Source organism: Atractosteus spatula, chromosome 1 (genome assembly GCF_055471065.1).
Source record: "Atractosteus spatula isolate fAtrSpa1 chromosome 1, fAtrSpa1.hap1, whole genome shotgun sequence".
NCBI lineage: Eukaryota > Metazoa > Chordata > Actinopteri > Semionotiformes > Lepisosteidae > Atractosteus > Atractosteus spatula.
In genome coordinates this window covers 57,201,321-57,221,570 of record NC_142706.1, presented here as the reverse complement: position 1 = coordinate 57,221,570, position 20,250 = coordinate 57,201,321, and the positions used below count along the sequence as shown (strand labels likewise).

The window sequence follows — 20,250 nt, the reverse complement described above, 5'->3', positions numbered from 1 at the left end:
CCATTGTACTAATGAAACATACTCAGAAAACACAGCTGGCTTGAATGTTGATTTTTATAGTTCGTGCTAGTAAAGTGAGTATTAGAATTTCAGATAAAACAGGGTTGTTTTACTTTTTTTAGGATTCTTTTTTTTATCAGATTTGAATGTTTTGCTTCTATGTTAATGACCGTGAAAACAATATGTGTAGATTGTGTTAGATTTTGCAAATATCATATGAATTAATTAATATATTAATATACTGTAGGGTACTTGATGGAAATTGTTACTCGACACTATTTGGTAGACATTTGTCCGGTCACAACATAATGTAATAGATGATATATACAGTATACATGTATTTTCTGTCATTGACTAATGAAAAGCAAATGTAACTTTCTGCATTGTTACAGGTGTGCTTGAATGGCCCTTTTGGACAAAGCTGGTTGTTGTGGCCATTGGATTTACAGGAGGCTTGGTCTTTATGTATGTTCAGTGCAAAGTCTATGTGCAGTTATGGAGACGACTCAAAGCATACAACCGGGTTATATTTGTTCAGAACTGCCCAGACACAGTCAAAAAGGCTGAGGAAAAGACTGCGACCAATAATCAGAGCAATGGAAACAAAGACTCTGTGGCAGTGCCAGTGTCCCAGACAGAAACAAATTCTCACAGACCAGCTGGAGGGGCTGTTCCTGACGTAGCACCTGTCTGACAGGCTGAGTTTTTCATTGCTTCTTTTGTATGTAAGAACTGTGAAGGGTTTTGAACATTTCACAAACACTACAGGCATTCAAAGCAGTGACTGTGAAATCCCAACTGCTTATCAGCTGGATCACCCGAAAGAGAAAATCGGATAACAACCAACACATGCTTAAAGGAAGGAACATAAAATTGCCTCTTCTCGGTATTCCCTAGTTACAAAGGGATAATCACATGAGGTATTTATAGAACTGAACTCATAGGGGGCATCCGAAAGAAAATGTTATATAATTTGCATAATGTATTTGCAGTTGACTTTAGTGCTGAGCTTCAGCATTTTTTAATATTCTATTTTAAAAAATGCTCATTTCATTTTGAAAATCCCATATTGACATATACTTAGTCAACGATCAAGTCAAGCCCTAGCTACAAAACTGTAGACAAACACAAAATACAAGATTAGGGATTCCTTTCAAAATAACTCGAAGTTTTCCATTTTAATATTTAGAAAAAAGTTGTGAAAAACAGGATTTATTTTAAGGACATTCCGAAAGTAACAGTGTATGTTTATTTTGTTTTTCTTACAGAGAGAGGTGTGGTAACTTCTTCAAATTGTATCTACAGTCACAATTTGTGGGATTTAAAAAACGTTCTTTTCATGTTATCATATACCAGAATTATGTAACAGCACAAGAACCAAAAAACATAGCATTTAAATTTCTGTATTGGCATTTTAAAATGAAATGTGTTTAGACACTGAAAAAAATCGGACAAGCTACTATGTTAAACTGATCTACCCTTATTCACACACTGCACTTCAAGCCAGGCACAATGGGGTTAAATGTCAAATAATTAATCTCTGTTACCTGTTTGCAGACATGACTGAAGGTGTGAAATTACATGTACAAAAAAATGGTGCAATAAATTTGTGAATGTATACATTATGTGATGTCAGAGAAGTGTTACTTTATTTCTTATGGATGAGTAAAAGTATCATAAATGCTGAATGTATTTTCCCTCAGTAAAACACTGCAGTATTGTAAGTCAAGCTGACACACAATTATATCTAAAGGGTTGTGAATTCACCATTTAAGTTCCTTTTAAAGGTCTATGAATAGCATCCTTAATTTCCTTAGACATAATTGGGAAAACACCATGAGGCCTCAGTGATGTTTTAATTGTTCTAACCACTGTAATACGTATGGCATTTATGCCAGATATTTCTTGAATGGAGTAAATCTGAATAAATGCTCGAACAAAGATGTTCTAAGAGTTAACTAATTATAGGAGTCTTTTTTAAACAAATTTCTTTACATGAGGAGATACCAATTTTAGATTCTGGGTACAACTTTCTTACAGGTTGTAGTCTGCCACATTGCACAATAGATTTGAAAATTAAAATTTATATTATTCAACAAAAAGCATCAGAGGTAATCCTCATCTTAAGGGAATATTATACACACACAAATGTAACTGATTATTTTAATACTGAACAGAAAAGAAATATAAGGAGGCTTGATAAAAGTATTGTAATATTAACCCAATGGCCTACTTCTGGATCAGCAGTAAAACAAGAAAATGAGAACACAAGCGGAGGTTAAAAGCAAGTGTGTTTAAGACTGAGAACAAGAGATTCTACTTTACAAAAATTGTGGGAACTTTGAACAAAGTAACACAATACAGATTCTCTTACCATCTTTCAAGAAATGATGGGATGACATTAGTTAGTTCATTGTGATAGCTTTGGCCTTCACATAGCCATTATTCTGTAAAACTGTTCTCCAAAATGTTGTATAGAAACACTAGTTGTTTTTATCATGTAAAGGAGTATATTGATGTTAACTTTCAGATACACAATTTACCCCTTCTTCCCGTTTTAATGTCTTGTCATATCTTTAGTCCCCAATTTTATGCCCCCAAATTTCTGAAAAGCATATTGACAATAAAGCCCTAAGAACACCAACTTCTGATTCCAGAATTGTCTTGCATCTCACATCCAGGGAAATCATTGATTTGAAAACACCAGAGAAGTGAAACCTTTGTATCTATTAATTTGCCACTTTGTTTCACTTTTAATCCAAGTCAATAAATACATTAACGATATTGCTGAAATGTTAACAGTGCATTTTGTGTTAATAGCAAATTGTTCACTAATGTCCTAAAAAAACTCAATCAGTAAATCTAATTTGGTGTAGAAAAACTCTCAATCAGTCACATATTTTAGTTTGAAGACTTAAGTGAACAAATGAAAATTGGTTTCAGTCTGAGTGAAACTTGTTTGTTAAATACAGTAGTCTTTGGTCTCATCTAAGCTCAACACCACATTGCTTAATGAACTGCTTAGTCACTTAGTGGCCAGACATTTTACTGCTTAAATCCAATCTGATATTTCCTTTTATTTTGGTTTGTTTTTTCCCCCATACTCAGTGCAGTAAAGTTGAAAATCAGACCTCTCTGCCAGGGGAAAGGCAGGTGAAGGCTCAGCTGTTGTTGTTCATGTTGGGATAAACGATATGGGTATTAACAGCACATTTTCCATACAAATCAAATTCAAAGTCTTTGGAAACAAACAGACCACATCCATGGTCTCAGGGATTGTGCCCTCACCCTGGAAAGACGACGCTACTTATAAGTATAAACAATTCATACTGTAGCTCGTGTGCTGAAGAAGCACTCAGCTTTCTTAGCCACTGGAAACTGGTAGAGGTTATCTGTACAGATGCTTTCTGCAGTTCTTCAGGTTTCTTTCAAGCAGAAGCGTGAAATGATAAAATCAGCATTTCCGAGTTCATCGGGCGCTGCTGTTGACTTTTAAAAGCCTAACGGGAAGCTGTCCTCTATGGTAGATGTTGGGAACATCTCATTTAAAGCCTGCCGAGATCTGTCAAACAAATACAATGGAAAGACGCACGGTAGGTGAACAGTTGAGTTAGAGGAAGAGAGGATGGCGTGAGAGAGAGAGGAAAAGTAGAGGAGAAAAAAAACAGCAAAGTCTAAGCAGCAATCCAAGTTAAGTTGGAAGGTCAAAGTTTAGTTCTGCGAGGATCTGGAGGGTGGCCAATGGGAAACTAGTGACTGGAGGATGGAGAAAGGGAGATTAGTGATGATGATCAAGCAGATCTGTCAACCTGTCTGAAACAGATCTATTCTATCCAGTGGCGGTAAATCAAATAACCAGTTTCTGGTAAAAATGTGATTGAACTCTATATACTTTTGCTGCTGTAATGAGAATATGTTTTGTTTGGGACATTCTTCGGTTCTTTATATAACCAGGTGGTAAGGTGGTGGTACAGCAGTTTGGAATAGTATCCTCCCGCAGGCTGGTGGCTATCTGTTACAAACCACGATGCCTGCGTCGTGTGCCAATCATAAGAAATCTTCTGGAAACCCTTCCTTTGCATTTTCTCACTTTTCAGAACTCAACAATTAAAAAAAAGAGATCCCGTGTGGGTAAATTTATGCCTTTCTGGAATAAGCGTTATGACAACTCTGTAAAAGGATGCAGACAGAAAGGTCAGTGTAATCATGGCCAGAATAGATGAAATGGGGACCTATTGGCCTGGAGTCTATCTCCTCTGCAACATAAAATGCCTTCTGCTAAAGTTTTCTCTTGATTGCTTCACCATTTCTTCTCCTTCTCCCCGGGCCCAGGGGTGTCAGTGGCTGTGATATAACGTGAAAAGCAGCTTGCCTTATTTTTAATTAAATATTTAAGTGTTTTTAATTGTGGGAAAGTAAGGCAAAGTAAGTTTAAAGGGAAGAAAAAAACAAAAAACATAGCAGGATGAAGAAAAAACATGGAAAGGAACCCCTAGAAGATAACTTACCTGTACGGAAATATGGACAATTTCTTTGGGCAAGCCTATAGACTACCAAACCACCTTCAAGCTCATAAATGAACTGTGGCAGAATCATCTTAAAACTGAGGTAATCACATATGCAGTCGTCATAAAAATGATGTATAACATTTTTGTTTTGGTTGTTGATCTATACAAAAATATCCTTCAATTACAAATTAAATATGGCTTTCAGTATAGTTTGAGATATATATATATATTTCCTTTGAAACTTATGATTGATTTAATGCAGATACAGATTTCTTTTATAAATCAATTTAAACACTGCTACTTTCTATGTAGACGTACTGGACAAAAATTATCAGAAAAAATAAAAATCTTTAAAAATCAGTGTGGTTTTTATGTGTGTGTAATGTTTCTGACTTTGACTACCTTTGAAATACTATATTTCAATATAGTTACTAAAAATTTCAACTTGAATACAAGGTTTTTGTATTTAAACATGCAAAAACCATGTGATGGCTATATAGTAATCAAGGTTTAAATGTAAGGAGCAAAACATTTTTAGCTTGAAAGAGGGCAATTGCATAAGATATGCAAGACCTAATGCTTACAAGAACAGCTTACATTTGCATTCAGATCCATCACACTTCAAACAAAGTAAATACCTGGAGTTCCTTTTTAAAAAGGCAGAAGTCATAAAAATGGGATATTATATACAGCACATCAAAATCAAATGCAGACGATACAGACTAAAGACGGCACAGCAAACAGTTCTCACAAGCTGCGTAGACTGATTAAACGACCACTGCTTTGGACTTTCTTGTCAGAAATATTACAGCATCCAGTGAATTAAAAACTGAAGCATTTCATGTATGATTGATATATTAGCATTCAACACAATGAGTAATTCCTTCCTGGATAAGACTGGATATGTACTTAGAAACTTTTATCAGTAAAATATAATAAACACCCTTCATGTATCGCCATAAAGCATGTATTAAATATGTGTTGGCATTCAATTAACTGTTCTTTGGTAATATTCACCATACAGGTATCTTAATATAAATTGCTACCAAAAACTGGATTCACCTTGTATTCTTTTTAAAATGTACTCTTTAAACACTGATAATTCTATTTTTTACTTACAAATATAAAATGATTCTGAAAAATCTGTTTTTTTTTTCAAATTTAGATCTATTAGTCCTACTGATTTGTTACCTCTGGCGTCAAGTGCTGGTGTAAAGCGATGACATTCAAATAAGAATTTGGGTGGAAAATCTATCATTATTCCATTTCAGTCCTTTTTTTTACATGCAATCACTGATTTAAACCTTAAACAAGGACTATACTTATCATTATGATTTGATATTTTAACATAATTACTGATCATCAGCACACGGTAACAAAGTCAACTTAGTATGGATAATATACTTGGAGAAACCAGCAAATTTATTCTATACAAGCAGCATCTTTAAAGACATAACACAAACAAGGATGAAAGCAATTTACATCATCAGAATTTTTCCACAAAAATGTTGTTTGCGGAAGGATAACAACCATCCATCTTCGAACCGCTTTTTCCAATTCAGGGCTGCAGGGGAGCCGGAGCTTATTCCAGAAAGCAACAAGCGCAGGCAGGACACACCCTGGACAGGACGGCAGTTCATGACAGGGCAGACACAGACCAGACACGTACACACTCAAATCAGGGCCAGTTTTCCTAGAAGCCAATTAGTCTCACAGTATGTCTTTGGACTGTGGAAGGAAACCAACACAAAATCGGGGAGAACATACAAAACTCCACACACTTAACACCCCAGGTCCATCACTGAACCCAAGGCTACTGCAATGCTAACCACTGCAGCACCATGCTTCCCGTTAAGATAATGGTACTACACAATTTCTGAAATCTCAAGGCAGCACTCGTTCTGCAGAGGTTTTATGCCACTTGTTCTCAGCGATGCAAAAATACAGTCCTGAGGAAAATCTACCTTGGATGATTTACATAATTACATAGCAGGTTCCTAAATCCATTGTGGAAGGGGTATTCCGAGCGACCGATTTAATGGGTTTCTTCCGATTCAGAATTGGATTCTTCAGACAAATTATCTTTATCCAACTCAAGTGCTAATTCCTCCTCTGTGTCTTTTTGACTGTTTTCTTTTGCTTTAGATGAAACTCTTCTCATTTTAATATTTGGCAACTTCTTTAGATCTCCATTCCATTCCCTGTTATTAAAAAATAATGCAAGGCTGAGTTTAACTTACACACTTCACTTTTCAAAACATTTAATTTGATGTACTGCTCTGTTGGTTTTAAGAAAACCAGATGGGCTCTATACTCGACACATTTGACATTTGCTTCTGTAAGGAATAAGGAAATTGTGTATTACTAAGGAAAATGTTATATGAATTAAGTCAAATGCAAACCAAATTTTTGGCATTGTTGCAAACGAGTGCTTAATATGCACATTTCTGTGGCACCCAACTGGCAAATCCACCAGAACAACTGAATCTGGCAGGTTGAGACTTCTTGTTACAATATCACTTATTCAAGCCAGAGCGACTGCATTGTAAATAACATTCACTAAGATTATTACATTACAGCTTTGAAATGAAAAATCACATTCATTTTGGGCATAAATATTATAACATAAGAAAAATGTATCGCCAATGCATGGAGATTTTTGACATTTTGTCAAATCCTCAAAGCTTTTTGACATGTCTGTGATTATCATGGCAGTCCTTGGAAACAGCATGCTACTTAAAAGCCTATAAAATAACTTCCAAATGCAGAAAGTTTGACCTTTTGAACTTTTAATATGGCTTGAAATTAACTTTAAAAACAATCCTTTTATTAATTATATTTTGTGTTTAAAAAGACAAAAGCGGAACAGCGCACTTTATCTCTGAAAGTATTTTCCACCATTAGCTAGTGCTGGCATAAAGCTAGAAAATATAATTGAAGGATGGTATCACACAATTATAATTTTTTCAAGTCACGGCTATGTCAAGAATTGGTGATGTTTCTGTGGTTCTGCAATATTTGTGATTCTCTGTGTGCAGATCCTACACTAAAAAAGCTTCAAGAACAAGGGACTAACAATGAACAATCCAGTATAGTTAGATATGATGCACTAGTTTGTGATGACAGGTAGCCACCTGCTTCTAATGCTCAATTTGTATATATAACGATTTTGAAATATTTTAATTTGCGTCATCTTAAAAGACCCAACATCCCTTTTGTTTCTAGTTTTAGAGCATGTGTACCCAACAGAGCGTCTTCAAAATCATGCAAGCTGCAAAGCTTTTTCTAAATATATCTGTGTATATATTATATTTTCCTGACTCTAATGATATGACAGATATGTTTGAATGGTATTTACAGTGAAAGGCATTTTTGCCTGTGCATCGTCACAATTGATTATTCGTCCAAGTAATGAGATGTGTCTCACCTGAATGCCTTCAGATGTTTACTGTTTAAAATATCCGGAATTTCTAGGAAAAGATTTAAAAAAATCAAATGAGCATATACTCCACTTGCAGAGTTAATTATAAAACTTAAAACTGCATAAGCAAAATAATATTTCTGAACTTGATTGTCAATAACGTAATACATTAAAACCTAGTTCAAGAGATATTCAATTTATCTACTATACTAAGAGTTGCAAGTTGTACAGGTCATTTCAAATCTTAGAAAATCCGAGCAATGCTAATCTATACACATACTAACATACTAATAAAATTTAGACAACAATAAGTTATATCTGAAAGAACCACTAGTGTGCAAGGAAGACTAGTGTATTGAGTTTCTTATTTTCTTTTTAGACATAGCATGTTATAATTTGGAAGTTTCAAGCAATCTCATAACTAAATAACTAAAAAATGTATCTGCTTAAATTCGAATAATAATTTAGTTCATTGCATCAGGTCAAAAGTAAACAATGAAAATGTTATCCGTAAGAAAAGAAAAAAGAAAACAGACCTATTCCATATCCCTCATACTGCATTCTTTCCCGTTCAATGGCTTGTTTGATGACATTCTCTCGGGAGCTGTGTTGTCTTCCTTGCCTGCCTTTAATGCTATTTGCTAATTCTATCTGTTCCAGTTCATTGTCAAATCGATGCAAGTATCTGTGAAAAGGAGGGATGAAAAGAAGACTCAATAACTACAGGACAATGGAAAATAATAGTATGCTTTCAATTTTGAGACAAAAATAGGTCAGATCTTATGACTAACAACAATGCATCAGTTTTTGTTTCTGCACTTACAGATATTGAATGCAATTACTTTATAGGAAAATACAATGGGGGGTATAGAATGAATATGGGTTATAAGAATGTTCTCATTTAACATCAAGAGGCAAGTTTGACAAAATACTAAGCTTTCTCTTTAGACAACTGGTCTAAAAATACTCTGTCCTCAAAGCAGAAGGAAAAGCTGCAGGTAATTATTTAAATTTTAAATAGCCCAATGAACGTCTGCCCCATGACCTTTCACTTTAAGGTTTTCAGAAAAAATATGGAAAGCACATTGTTAATATTTACAACAACACATCTGAAATACAGGACATGTTTAGGAATGAATGTAATCTGTGCAGATCTCCCCTGACCCCGCAGGGATCCAATGCTGGTCTCCTGTAGGCTCCAAGCACACACAATGCCACACCTTAGATAAAGAATACCTCTGACATGCCAAAAGACCAGGTCCTCTGCTGTGACAGTTCTACAATGCCTAGATTTCAGAGGGGAATAGTGTCACTTCTGTAACTGACACAGAGCCCAGTCACACTCTCCCCTCTAAATCCCTCCTTCCCTCCACAGCAGCCTTAGCAACTGACAGACAACAGACTAAGAAAAGCAAAGTCATGGAACTAGTGTAAAGTGCAGCTTTATAATGTCTACATTTCTGAGTGAGGTGGTGCCACTTCTGTAAGTGAGCATTAATACACAATATATATACCTATATTTCATTATTTCAAACAAATCCCTTACCTTTCTACAATTTCACATGCATCTTTTTTTGTATACTCAGCTTTATTAGGGTCAAGCTGATTCTGAAACCAAAGAAGTTTATCCCCTAGAAGGAAATAAAGCAAATAAGCAAACAGAAGCAATACACTGTACAGTACCATTTTCAAATTTGCAAGTAAAAAAATATATAGCTCACCTATGGCATTCAGACGAATAGCTTTTTCAACTTTTTGTCTGAAAGGAAAATGAAAACATGCATTATACCTCTAACCTTAAAATAAGGACTGGGGCTCAATGTATCAAGCATTTTCTAGCAAACCACTACAGCTGGAAAGGATGTGAACACTTACAAATTAATATATTTAGTTTTCTTTGAATACTGTGTACTATTTGTGCTCACCATACTGGTGTATTTCCTTTTTTCCTTACATTTTTTTCTGGTGTTAAATAAGATTATTTCAAAATATAAATAGCACAATAGAACAATATACTTCAATTTCTCATAAATGCACATTTTATTTCATTAAGAAAAAAACTGCTGTTGTTGCAAATAACATATTTCTGTATTATTGTCTCTAATCAACTCATGAATGACACTGAAGAAGTTGTCCTAGAAGATACAAAGTAAGAAGTGTAGTTTTAAGAAATTCTGCTGAATTCTAAGGCATTTCATATTAGCATAAAAAGAGGAAAGCACATAAAAAGTGGGGGACTGGACTGTAGCAGTTAAAATATTCCCAACTATGCTGCCAAGAGCCCATCTGATGAAGTTTCCACTCCATAAGCAGTGTTGCATCCTGCATGTCAGCAGTTTGAATACAAGCTGCGACACCCTCTGTTACTTCCGAGTTCCCAATAGTGACAAAAGAATCGCCTGACCAATGCCGGAGTTGGCTGAAGTTGTACTGACATGTTGTGTTTTGTCACTGACTGCGTACCAGCAGTTCTGTCATTGGGTGAGCTTCCTCCAACCCCCTGTATTCTACAGCTTCCAAACTGCTTCACAAAAATATGCAACTTCACTGTCACAGATACACCATGGACTCCTTTTTTAAAAGTAACCCTTAGTCTATTCAAGAAAAAACACGTTTCACAGGACTCAAACCTTTAAAGAGCTCTACTTTTTCAATGGGAGTGATGAAGTGGATAATTAGAATACATCATGAGTTTCAGTTATAAAATGGATGTTGTGAAATGTTCTATGCAAGCCTTTTGAGGAAATAAAAAATGAGGGCGTTAATAATGAAACCTGTGATGGTTATAATAATGAAAATGCTGTCCATTTGGTTTTTTTATGTACAACTTACATACAAGCGTAACAACATTTCTCATTTCTTAATTCAAGTGAGAAATATTTACAGGTGGGAGGAAAAAAAACCCATTTGTGACACATCCCTTAAGATGACAATTCAGGTCCAGAAATAACACCAAGTTCAATACATTTGCAAAGCTCAGGAGCTTATGAGCACAACTTTAGGTTTCCCACAGTTTAGCTTGAGTTCTTTTGCATTCATTCTTTTAATATCAATGGCCCGGTAATGTGCAAAATCCACAGCAGCAGTATCTGATCTGCTCTGAAAATAATTCAGTCACCATGACATCAAAACTCATGTCCAAGATGGCAAACAATTACACCAAGATGCAAGAAGAAATAGTAAAGACCCCAGCACAAAACCTAAACGTAATAGCATCAGTTTTTAAACAGCCAAGATTAGATTTATAAATTGCCTCTTAGGTAGTCAAAAAGGAGCCAAACCAATGAAAGAATACAGAAGTGATACATACATAATTTTCCCAGTGCAAAGGTTGTATCAAGCAGTGTCAAGAGCTGCACTTAGGTACAGATGTAAATGAAAATGCAGTGACCTAGAGTGGGGAGCAAATCGTTAAGTAATTTAACAAGGGCTGTTCCAATGCTATGTCTGTCTAAATCTGACTGAAAAGGTTCAAAGAGTTTAATAAATGTCATTTGAGACTGCAATTGTTATAAGTGTTTTGCTGTTAAATAATTGCTTGAAGGTCTTACATTATTCAGAAGAGGGAGCAAAAAGGACATGAATTAACCGGTTTGAGTATTTATGAAAATCTTATTAGACTGGGAATTCTGCTGCAACATGGAAGTTTAATATAATTTGAAGTCTGCAAAATGTTAACCCAAATTTTGACACTAGAATTCTTTAAAAAAAGTTGCCTGATACACATTGAAAAGGACTGGCCTGTGATGCCTTCATTACCCAACATCAAAGCATGTGATCTTTACTGGTGGGAGTAAGCCAAACCAACCAATGCACTATTTACATTCTTCTGAGAAAGGACATTCTACATACTAACGTAGTGCATCTTACTTATAAAAACATCATAATCATGTGGAAAAATAACCCTATAAAAATCTTGGCATATTCTTGTGGAAATACAGGAAGGAGACACACGTGCAGGTCTCATGGGTCGATGGTATTTTTCAATTACTGTATTTCTTTGCTCGCTCTTTTTCCAAGAGATCAAGAGCACTATGGAATCCGCCAGGTGTTCTTACCTTTCCTTCCTTTCCTGTTTGATAACCCCTCTCGCTATCTGAGCAGCCTTTCTGCTGTAAGGGTGCACAACCTTCTTCTCCGTCGCTCCTTTGCCTTTGGGGGCTTTAGGCTAAGACAAGGCAGTGTGAAACAAGTGTGTCGGTTAGTGCTTTACCCACTATGACATACATAAAGTGTCCAAAAAATTAAGACATATATTAAAGGTCTCTACACTAAAAAAACAAAAATCTTTAGGGAATGCTACTGAAAACGCTTCGCACACTTAATTAAATTGGAAATTTTCTCTTACGTACGATAAAACAGAAACCCCATTTTAGGCGGACTAACATTTGAGAATAATGTCTGGATTATTCAGTTGTGGAAAAGGGTGCCTTTTCTGCACAGTAGTACTTGATAGAGATAGTTTACATGTACTGCAATTGAACACGACTAGTGTTCACTTGGTGTAGTGCTGGCTATCAAGGAGTTTAAATTAAAATAAAATAGGCATACGTTTTTTTTATTTTTACCTCGGTGTATGTTACCTTGAAACCATCTCAACATAAGGACGTTACTATATCAACTCTGCATTACATACTGATATCTATATATTAATCAGACAAGTTGCTACTTAGAAGTAACATCAAAAGTAATCGACATGAACAGATATTTCAATTTACAATTTAAACTAGAACTAGAGAATGTTAAAGGGAAAAAATATTTAATCGTATAAAATGCCATCACTCTGGTTTTACAAGTAAAGTTACCTTATGATATATTATACAAAACTCACCATTTCTGTAAAGGAGCTGTATCCCACGTGCACAACTCCGTCAGTAAGAGAGGACGGAAAATGGTACGACATTATTTTTCTTCCCCTATCTCGGTAAACCGCAATGTGATGTTCCGGAGAGAATGAGTACAGTAAACCTCCAGTTTAACGGATTTTGGATTTAAAGAACAAAAATTGCTAAAGCGGAATAATGTCTGTAAAATCAGAAAAACCTGACTTTACACGCAACAACGATGAAATGCACAAATAATAAAACATCGTTAAATGTTATACAATCTTGAAATTCAGGAACAGCGATGGTACTCTGTCGGGATAGGTCAGTTACATTGCCATGGATATTTGTGTTTCATTTGCCTCAGCGATTTTTATAAAGTTTTTATATACGGTACAGGGAATAAGATCGTATATTTATGATAATTAATTTCAGACTGTGATCCAGTAAGCACACATATATATATTCTCATATGTGTTTCGGCGTTGAAAAACCGTCATTCGTGATTTAATAGACATTCAGCAATATCGGTAACCCCTTCCCTTATATTACAGTCCTTTGAAAAGACGGGGTGTTTCGTTATTAGAGATGGAATAGACTGTAAACGATTTTTTGCTTATATATTGTAACGCCCTCGCCTGGTGGTGAGGAGGAAGCGCCCCTAGGCGCTCGTAGTACCGCGGGGCATGCTGGGAGTGGTAGCCGGGGAGAGTATGAGGGTCAGCACGATGACCAGCGGCTGACCCTACCTGTGTAAATAATGTCCTAGTAATTCGAGTGCCCTGTGTAGTCCTGTAAAAGTGTAGTGTGTTGTTAGGTAATTACCACCCTAAATATGTGTACGTGTTCCGTCAGTCTCCTCATGTGTGTGTAGATCCTGTGTTTGGTTTTGGTGTGGTTGTCAAATAAAGTCAGTGTTTTGGCTGGTTAATCGCGTCTCCACTGTTCTTTAGTTCTGAAAAGAACCTGCAACGCTACATTGGTGTCAGAAGTGGGATGAATGAGCAACTCGTGGCAGACATTACCCGACTCTGTTAAGCGCCGGCTGACGCTGACAGACGCAGAACCCATCGGCAGCACACATAGGGAGCCTGAGCAACTCCTGGGTGCGACAGGTGGCCACAGCCCTTACCAGGGCTATCCAGTAGTGGCCCCGCCAGTAGAATTGGGGCGGCTGCCCCGGAGAGAAGATGCCCTCCCTGCCGGAGCCGATCAGCGATTCCCACACCCATCGGCGCGGGTGCGACCAGGTCGCTACGATGGTGAAGCGCCTTGGGAAACCTATGAGGCACAGTTCCAGCTCGCGGCCCGGACGAATGGCTGGAGCCGGGCGGAGATGGCCGGCCACCTGGCGGCGGCGCTGGAAGGAGCGGCCTGCCAGGTGCTCCTGGACGTCCCGGAGGAAGACAGAGGCGACTACGCGGCGCTGGCGGCAGCCCTCCAGCTGCGCTTCGGTGTAGAGGAGGCGCCGGACTTGATGCGGGAGAGGCTGGCCCTGCGGCGGCGCCGACCAGGAGAGCGACTGGGCCCGGTCGCCGCGGATGTCATGTTCCTCGCCCGCCGAGGATACCCAACTTTCCCCCGGGAGGCGCAGCGGGAGATGGCTCTCCAGGCCTTTCTCAAGGCCCTCTCGCCAGAGGAGCTGCGGCGCCACGTGCAGCTGACCGCGCCAACATCGCTGGAGCAGGCCTTGGTCCTTGCCACACGGGCTGAGGCGGTGTTCGGGGTGGCTGGGAGCGCCACCAGACGCAGTGCGCCCTGCCGGCTGACCGAGACGGCGACGGAGGAATCCAGCGAGGGGGAAGAGGAGCCAGCCCGGGCAGCGACCCCCGCGGAACAGCCCCGCACGCTGATTTGCGACCGCTGCGGGAAGAGAGGACACCGAGCCCGGCTCTGCCGGGCACCCGAGCCTCGTCCTCCCCGATCAGCGTCGGGAAACGGGAACGGGGCGGCTCAGCGCGGGGAAGGCCGCCCTTGAACACCTCAACCCCCGCTCCGGAGAGCGCTGTAAAAACCGGTGCCCCTCACGCCACCGTGGGGCGAGTCGGCTGTAGCCGAGGCCTGTACCTCCAATGCCGAATCGAGGACCAACCCTGCCTGGCCCTACTCGACACCGGTTCTTCGGTGACCCTACTCCGACCGGGCGTCCTCCCCGACACCGAGGGCACCAACCCCCCAGGATGGGAGGCCTCCAGCCTGCGGCTAAGGACCGTGACGGGACAGCTCGCTGCAGTCCGGGGGAAACAGGTGCTTGCCTTCCGTCTGGGTGCAGCGACGGTGCGCCACCCCTGCTACCTCGCACCCATCCAGGAGGACTGCATTCTGGGGCTGGACCTGCTGCAGCGAGTGGGGGCCAGTTTGGACTTGGACCGGCAGGAGTTGGTGTGGCAGGGGGAGCGACTGCACCTGGTGGAGGGCAGGCCCGGCGAAGGCCGAGGGACGCGGGCTTGCCGGAGCCGGGGGAACAAGAGGCGGCGGCGGCGGCGGCGGCGTCAGTCGCCGGGGCAGACCAGGCCTGTGAGCCGGGGAGCGAGCGTGCCGGATCCTGCTCCCGAGTCAGCCGAGGGGCCAGACAAGGCGGCGGCGGCGGGGGCCGAGCGTTGCGTGGAAGCGAGGCGCGCCGTGGAGGACCTCTTCCAGCGGAGCTGCGAAGGCCTCGATCAGGACCAGCGGCAGCGGCTCCAGGAGCTACTCGCCCAGAACGAAGATCTCTTTGCGGCGAGAGATGAGGACTGCACCCGCACTGCCCTGGTCCAACACGAGATCAACACCGGCGACGCTCGGCCCATCCGCATCCCACCGGGACGCATGATTCATGCCAAGCGGACCGCCGCCGAGGAAAAGATCCGGGAGATGGCCGCAGCGGGGGTGATTGAGCCCTCCGCGAGCCCGTGGTCGGCGCCAGCCGTACTGGTCAAAAAAAAAGACGGCTCGTGGAGGTTCTGCGTCAACTATCGCAAGCTGAACGAGGTCACCCGGAAAGATTCCTACCCCCTGCCGAGGATAGATGACGCCCTGGACTACATCACCGGGTCGACCTGGTTCAGCTCCCTGGACCTCCGCTGCGGCTACTGGCAGGTACCGCTTGCTCCCGATGCTCGCCCGAAGACGGCCTTTTCCATCGGCCAGGGCCTCTGGCAGTTTACTGTCATGCCTTTTGGCCTGTGCAATGCCCCGGCGACGTTCGAGAGGCTGATGGAGAGGGTGCTGGCATCGGTCCCGCGGAACCAGTGTGTGTTGTATCTGGACGATCTGCTGGTCCATGCCCGGAGTTTCGATCAGGCCTTGACGAACCTCCAGGCGGTGCTGGCCTGCATCCGCCGTGCTGGCCTGAGGCTCAACCCCCGCAAGTGCGAGCTCCTGCGGCGGGAGGTGACCTTCCTGGGACATGTTGTTGGACCGCGAGGGGTGGCTACGGACCCAGGTAAGGTCGCCGCAGTGAGGGGCTGGCCGACTCCACGCACCGTCGCGGAGCTGCGCAGCTTTCTGGGGTTGGCCTCATACTACCGGAGGTTCGTCCGGGATTTTGCCAGCATCGCTGCCCCGCTGCACCGCCTCACCGACAAGGGCCGCCGTTTTGACTGGGACTCGGGCTGTGAGACTGCCTTCGGCCGGTTGCGTGAAGCTCTGGTGGGGGCCCCCGAGCTGGCCTACCCCGACCCGCGGTTGCCGTATGTTCTCGATACCGACGCGAGTGACTCGGGGGTGGGCGCGGTGTTGGCGCAGGAGGGGCCGGATGGGGAGCGCGTAGTGGCCTACTATAGTCGGGCTTTGACTAGGCCCGAGCGGAACTACTGCGTGACCCGTCGCGAGCTGCTAGCGGTGATGGCGGCGGTCCACCACTTCAGGCCGTACCTGTTCGGGACCCGGTTCCGGCTGAGGACCGACCATGCGTCCCTCACCTGGCTGCTCCACTTTAAGGAGCCGGAGGGGCAGATGGCGCGATGGATAGAGATCCTGCAGGAGTACGACTTCACTGTCGTGCACCGTGCGGGGTCTCGCCATCTCAATGCCGACGCTCTCTCGCGGCGCCCCTGCGAGGCCGCGGACTGCCACCACTGCGCCCGGCGGGAGCAGCGTGAGGGGGCTGTCCGCCCCGTGGCGGGGGTGAGCACCGCGGCCACGGCCCGGGAGGGGCCGCTGGGGGTGGGCCTGCCAGACCTGGCGCAGCGTCAGGCAGCTGATCCTGACGTGGGGCCGGTGCTCCGCTGGAGGGCAGCAGGAGTGCGGCCTACGCGAGAGGAGCTCGCCCCGCACCCAAAGTCCGTCAAGGCCCTCTGCGCCCTGTGGGAGGCCTTGGAGGTAAAGGACGGGGTGCTGCGCCGGGGGTGGCGGGTACCCTCCAGTGGCGAGGTACGGTGGCAGCTGGTGGTGCCTCGGTCGCTCCGCGGGGCGGTGCTCCGAGCGGTGCACGGCCAGCCGGGCGTGGGGCACTTCGGCGGTAAAAAAACCCTGCAGCGTCTCCGAAGCCATTTTTATTGGGGTCTTTGCCACCGGGACGTGGAGCGGTACTGCCGAACGTGTGCGGTGTGCGTGGCACAGAAGGGCCCCCCCGAGCGCTCCCGGGCCCCCCTCCAACAACACCAGGTGGGGGCTCCTATGGAGCGGGTGGGAGTGGACGTTTTGGGCCCGTTTCCGCGCACTGAGGCCGGGAACCGCTACGTCTTGGTGGCCATGGATTATTTTACGAAGTGGCCGGAGGCCTACGCCCTCCCGGACCAGAGTGCCCCCACGGTGGCCGATGCACTGCTGGAGGGGATGTTTGTCAGGCTGGGGGTGCCGGAGGAGTTACACAGTGACCAGGGGCGTAACTTCGAGTCCCAGGTCTTCGCCAGAGTGTGCCAGCGCCTGGGGATCACTAAGACGCGGACCACACCGCTGCATCCCCAGAGCGACGGGTTGGTGGAGCGGTTTAATCGGACGCTCGCCACCCAGCTGGCCACCCTGGTGTCCCGGCACCAACGGGACTGGGACCGCCACCTCCCCCTTGCGCTCTGGGCGTACAGGACCGCGGTCCAGGAATCCACCGGGTGCACCCCGGCCTCGCTCATGCTGGGCCGGGAAATGCGAACACCGGTGGACCTGGTCTTCGGCCCGCCGCCCGGAGACGGGTCGGCACCGCCGGCTGGACCGGACTACGAGTGGGACCTGCGGCAGCGGATGCAGCGGGTGCACAGCTTTGCACGGACCCACCTGACACAGGCGGGGGTCCGGCAGAAGCGGTACTACGACCTGCGCTGCAGGGGGCCTGCCTTCCAGCCCGGGGACTCGGTTTGGGTGTACAACCCGCGGCGCCGCAAAGGCCTCAGCCCTAAGCTGGCGCCGTCGTGGGAGGGGCCCGCTGAGGTACTCGGGGTGGTGGGCGAGGTCTGCTACCGTGTCCGGTTGCGAACACGGGGGAGAGTGGTGGTCCTGCACCGAGACCGCCTGGCCCCCTACCGGGCCCGGGAGGAGGAGCCGTGTGGGGAGGCTCTAGAGGAGCAGCCGGGGCTGGAGCCGGCCGATAGTGGGGCGTCCGTGGGTCGCCAGCCGTCACCGCGGCGCAGCGGCCGCTCACGCAGGGTTCCGCAGCAGTTGGCCGGATACGAGTACAGCCTGAGGGGGGTGTTCGACGTCGGCGAGACGCCAGACGCTTCAGGTGGGGGCAGTGTAACGCCCTCGCCTGGTGGTGAGGAGGAAGCGCCCCTAGGCGCTCGTAGTACCGCGGGGCATGCTGGGAGTGGTAGCCGGGGAGAGTATGAGGGTCAGCACGATGACCAGCGGCTGACCCTACCTGTGTAAATAATGTCCTAGTAATTCGAGTGCCCTGTGTAGTCCTGTAAAAGTGTAGTGTGTTGTTAGGTAATTACCACCCTAAATATGTGTACGTGTTCCGTCAGTCTCCTCATGTGTGTGTAGATCCTGTGTTTGGTTTTGGTGTGGTTGTCAAATAAAGTCAGTGTTTTGGCTGGTTAATCGCGTCTCCACTGTTCTTTAGTTCTGAAAAGAACCTGCAACGCTACAATATGAAGGAGATTCACACTAGCCTTTACTGAAATTCCCTCATTCTTCATCATAGCAACAATTTGTTTTTCAAACTGGTGATAATAATAATAATAATAATAATAATAATAATAATAATGAACTGGTGATCCACACGTCAACACCTAAAGGAGCATCTTATCATATAAACGAAATTATATGTTTTTCGTCTTCCATTTACTCTGCTACTTCACATTCCTAATTCTTAAAAAAAAAACAGGTACAGGAAATCCTCGGTTTATTCCTGTATTAGAATAACGGTGCAACAAATGCCTTTTAATTGTTCACTTTTTCCACCTTACTCCCTTGCCCATGGTAGAAATTTAATCGTTATGAATGCTACTGATACAGTTAACTCTCGGCTCAAACACCTGACTACCACAGGTGAAACCATTAGAGACCTGGACTGGACCCGTAGGACGTCACAATGGACAATGCAGTTCAGCAAGTAGAAACACTAGAAGAACTAGCTCAGTGTGATTACGGGGGGGTGTACAGTTCTCTTAGGGGTGCAATGTTTCTGAGCCATTGAGACCTACACTACTAGCCAGGTTTCTAAACCTAATCTCTGCAATTTGTGTAGCAGTCGTGCTGAAAAGAGAAGAAAGAAAACAACGTTGTTTCAGCATGGAATAAACCTTTACCTGGTCCTTTGCAGGCTATGCATGCTGACGCAACTACCTACATGAACTACTTATAGTGAGCTACAGGGAGTTCAAAATAAAGTGTTCATGTGGAAAAACTGTTTAACTTTTTCCAGATAAATAGATAAGATAAATAAGTAAATGATCTGGTAGAAACGTGGGTCTGGAGAGACAGTATATTGCATATCTTATGCACCATATATTTGGAAATATGTTTGTTAAAATATATTATGGGAAATATATATTTCATTATATTTCAAATATAATCTTATATCTATATATTTGAAGTAAATATATTTTGCATTATACTGAAAAATATGTCCACAAATTTTGTCTGATATATTGCAATGTATTTCATTTTCGTAAGGGAGAATATAGTAATAGTTATTGCCTGCTACCAGGAATCAGAGGACAAGGGTTACAAATACAAAGTAGCAAAGTGGTGAGACATGAATAGGTGAGACACAGAATAAATGACAAAAGGAGGCATTTCTTTTACACAATAGGTTGTAAGATGTTGGAATAAGCTAGCCATTCAAGTCGTAGAAGCCAATAACAGTGGTTTCTTCAAGAAAGGGCTGGATAAGATCTTTATTTGTAAACTCTCATTTATTCTCCACTTACTGTAGTTAGCTACTAGCAATCAAAATATTTACTCTGGTTTTCAACCTTTCCTATGTTTTTATTACCAAGGAAAATGCTGAGCTAGGACTGAAAACTTCACAGCTTTGATTATTAATGTGTCCTCATTATTTGTTTTTTTTTCCCTATTATTGAGTATACTGTAACGCACGGCCGACATACAGGTTGTACAAGCCGGTTGCAGCGCGGTG

General features: G+C 43.4%; 2 protein-coding genes and 2 pseudogenes across 3 annotated transcripts in view; 2 read left to right on the top strand and 2 right to left on the bottom strand.

Annotated features, from left to right (window-relative positions):
• Positions 1-1,625, top strand: part of marchf1 (membrane-associated ring finger (C3HC4) 1) — a 128,195-nt gene extending 126,570 nt beyond the window's left edge. For both annotated transcript variants that reach the window (XM_088911895.1, XM_088911884.1), the window contains one exon: positions 393-1,625. In XM_088911895.1, the coding sequence (XP_088768021.1) occupies positions 393-694 (302 nt within the window). In that variant the 3' untranslated portion in view covers positions 695-1,625. The remainder of the gene's footprint in view (positions 1-392) is intronic.
• A 4,285-nt stretch (positions 1,626-5,910) lies between these two features.
• Positions 5,911-12,832, bottom strand: tma16 (translation machinery associated 16 homolog). Its single transcript, XM_088921024.1, has 7 exons — positions 12,761-12,832; positions 11,988-12,097; positions 9,651-9,688; positions 9,476-9,560; positions 8,466-8,614; positions 7,936-7,978; positions 5,911-6,709 (listed from the first exon to the last, which is right to left on the bottom strand). The coding sequence occupies exons 1-7, from the start codon at positions 12,830-12,832 to the stop codon at positions 6,544-6,546; spliced, it is 663 nt and encodes a 220-aa protein (XP_088777150.1). The 3' UTR covers positions 5,911-6,543.
• Positions 12,833-13,024: 192 nt separating this feature from the next.
• On the top strand, positions 13,025-14,730 carry LOC148841327 (uncharacterized; annotated as a pseudogene).
• A 1,520-nt stretch (positions 14,731-16,250) lies between these two features.
• LOC148841326 (uncharacterized) lies at positions 16,251-17,277 on the bottom strand (annotated as a pseudogene).
• Positions 17,278-20,250: the final 2,973 nt, after the last annotated feature.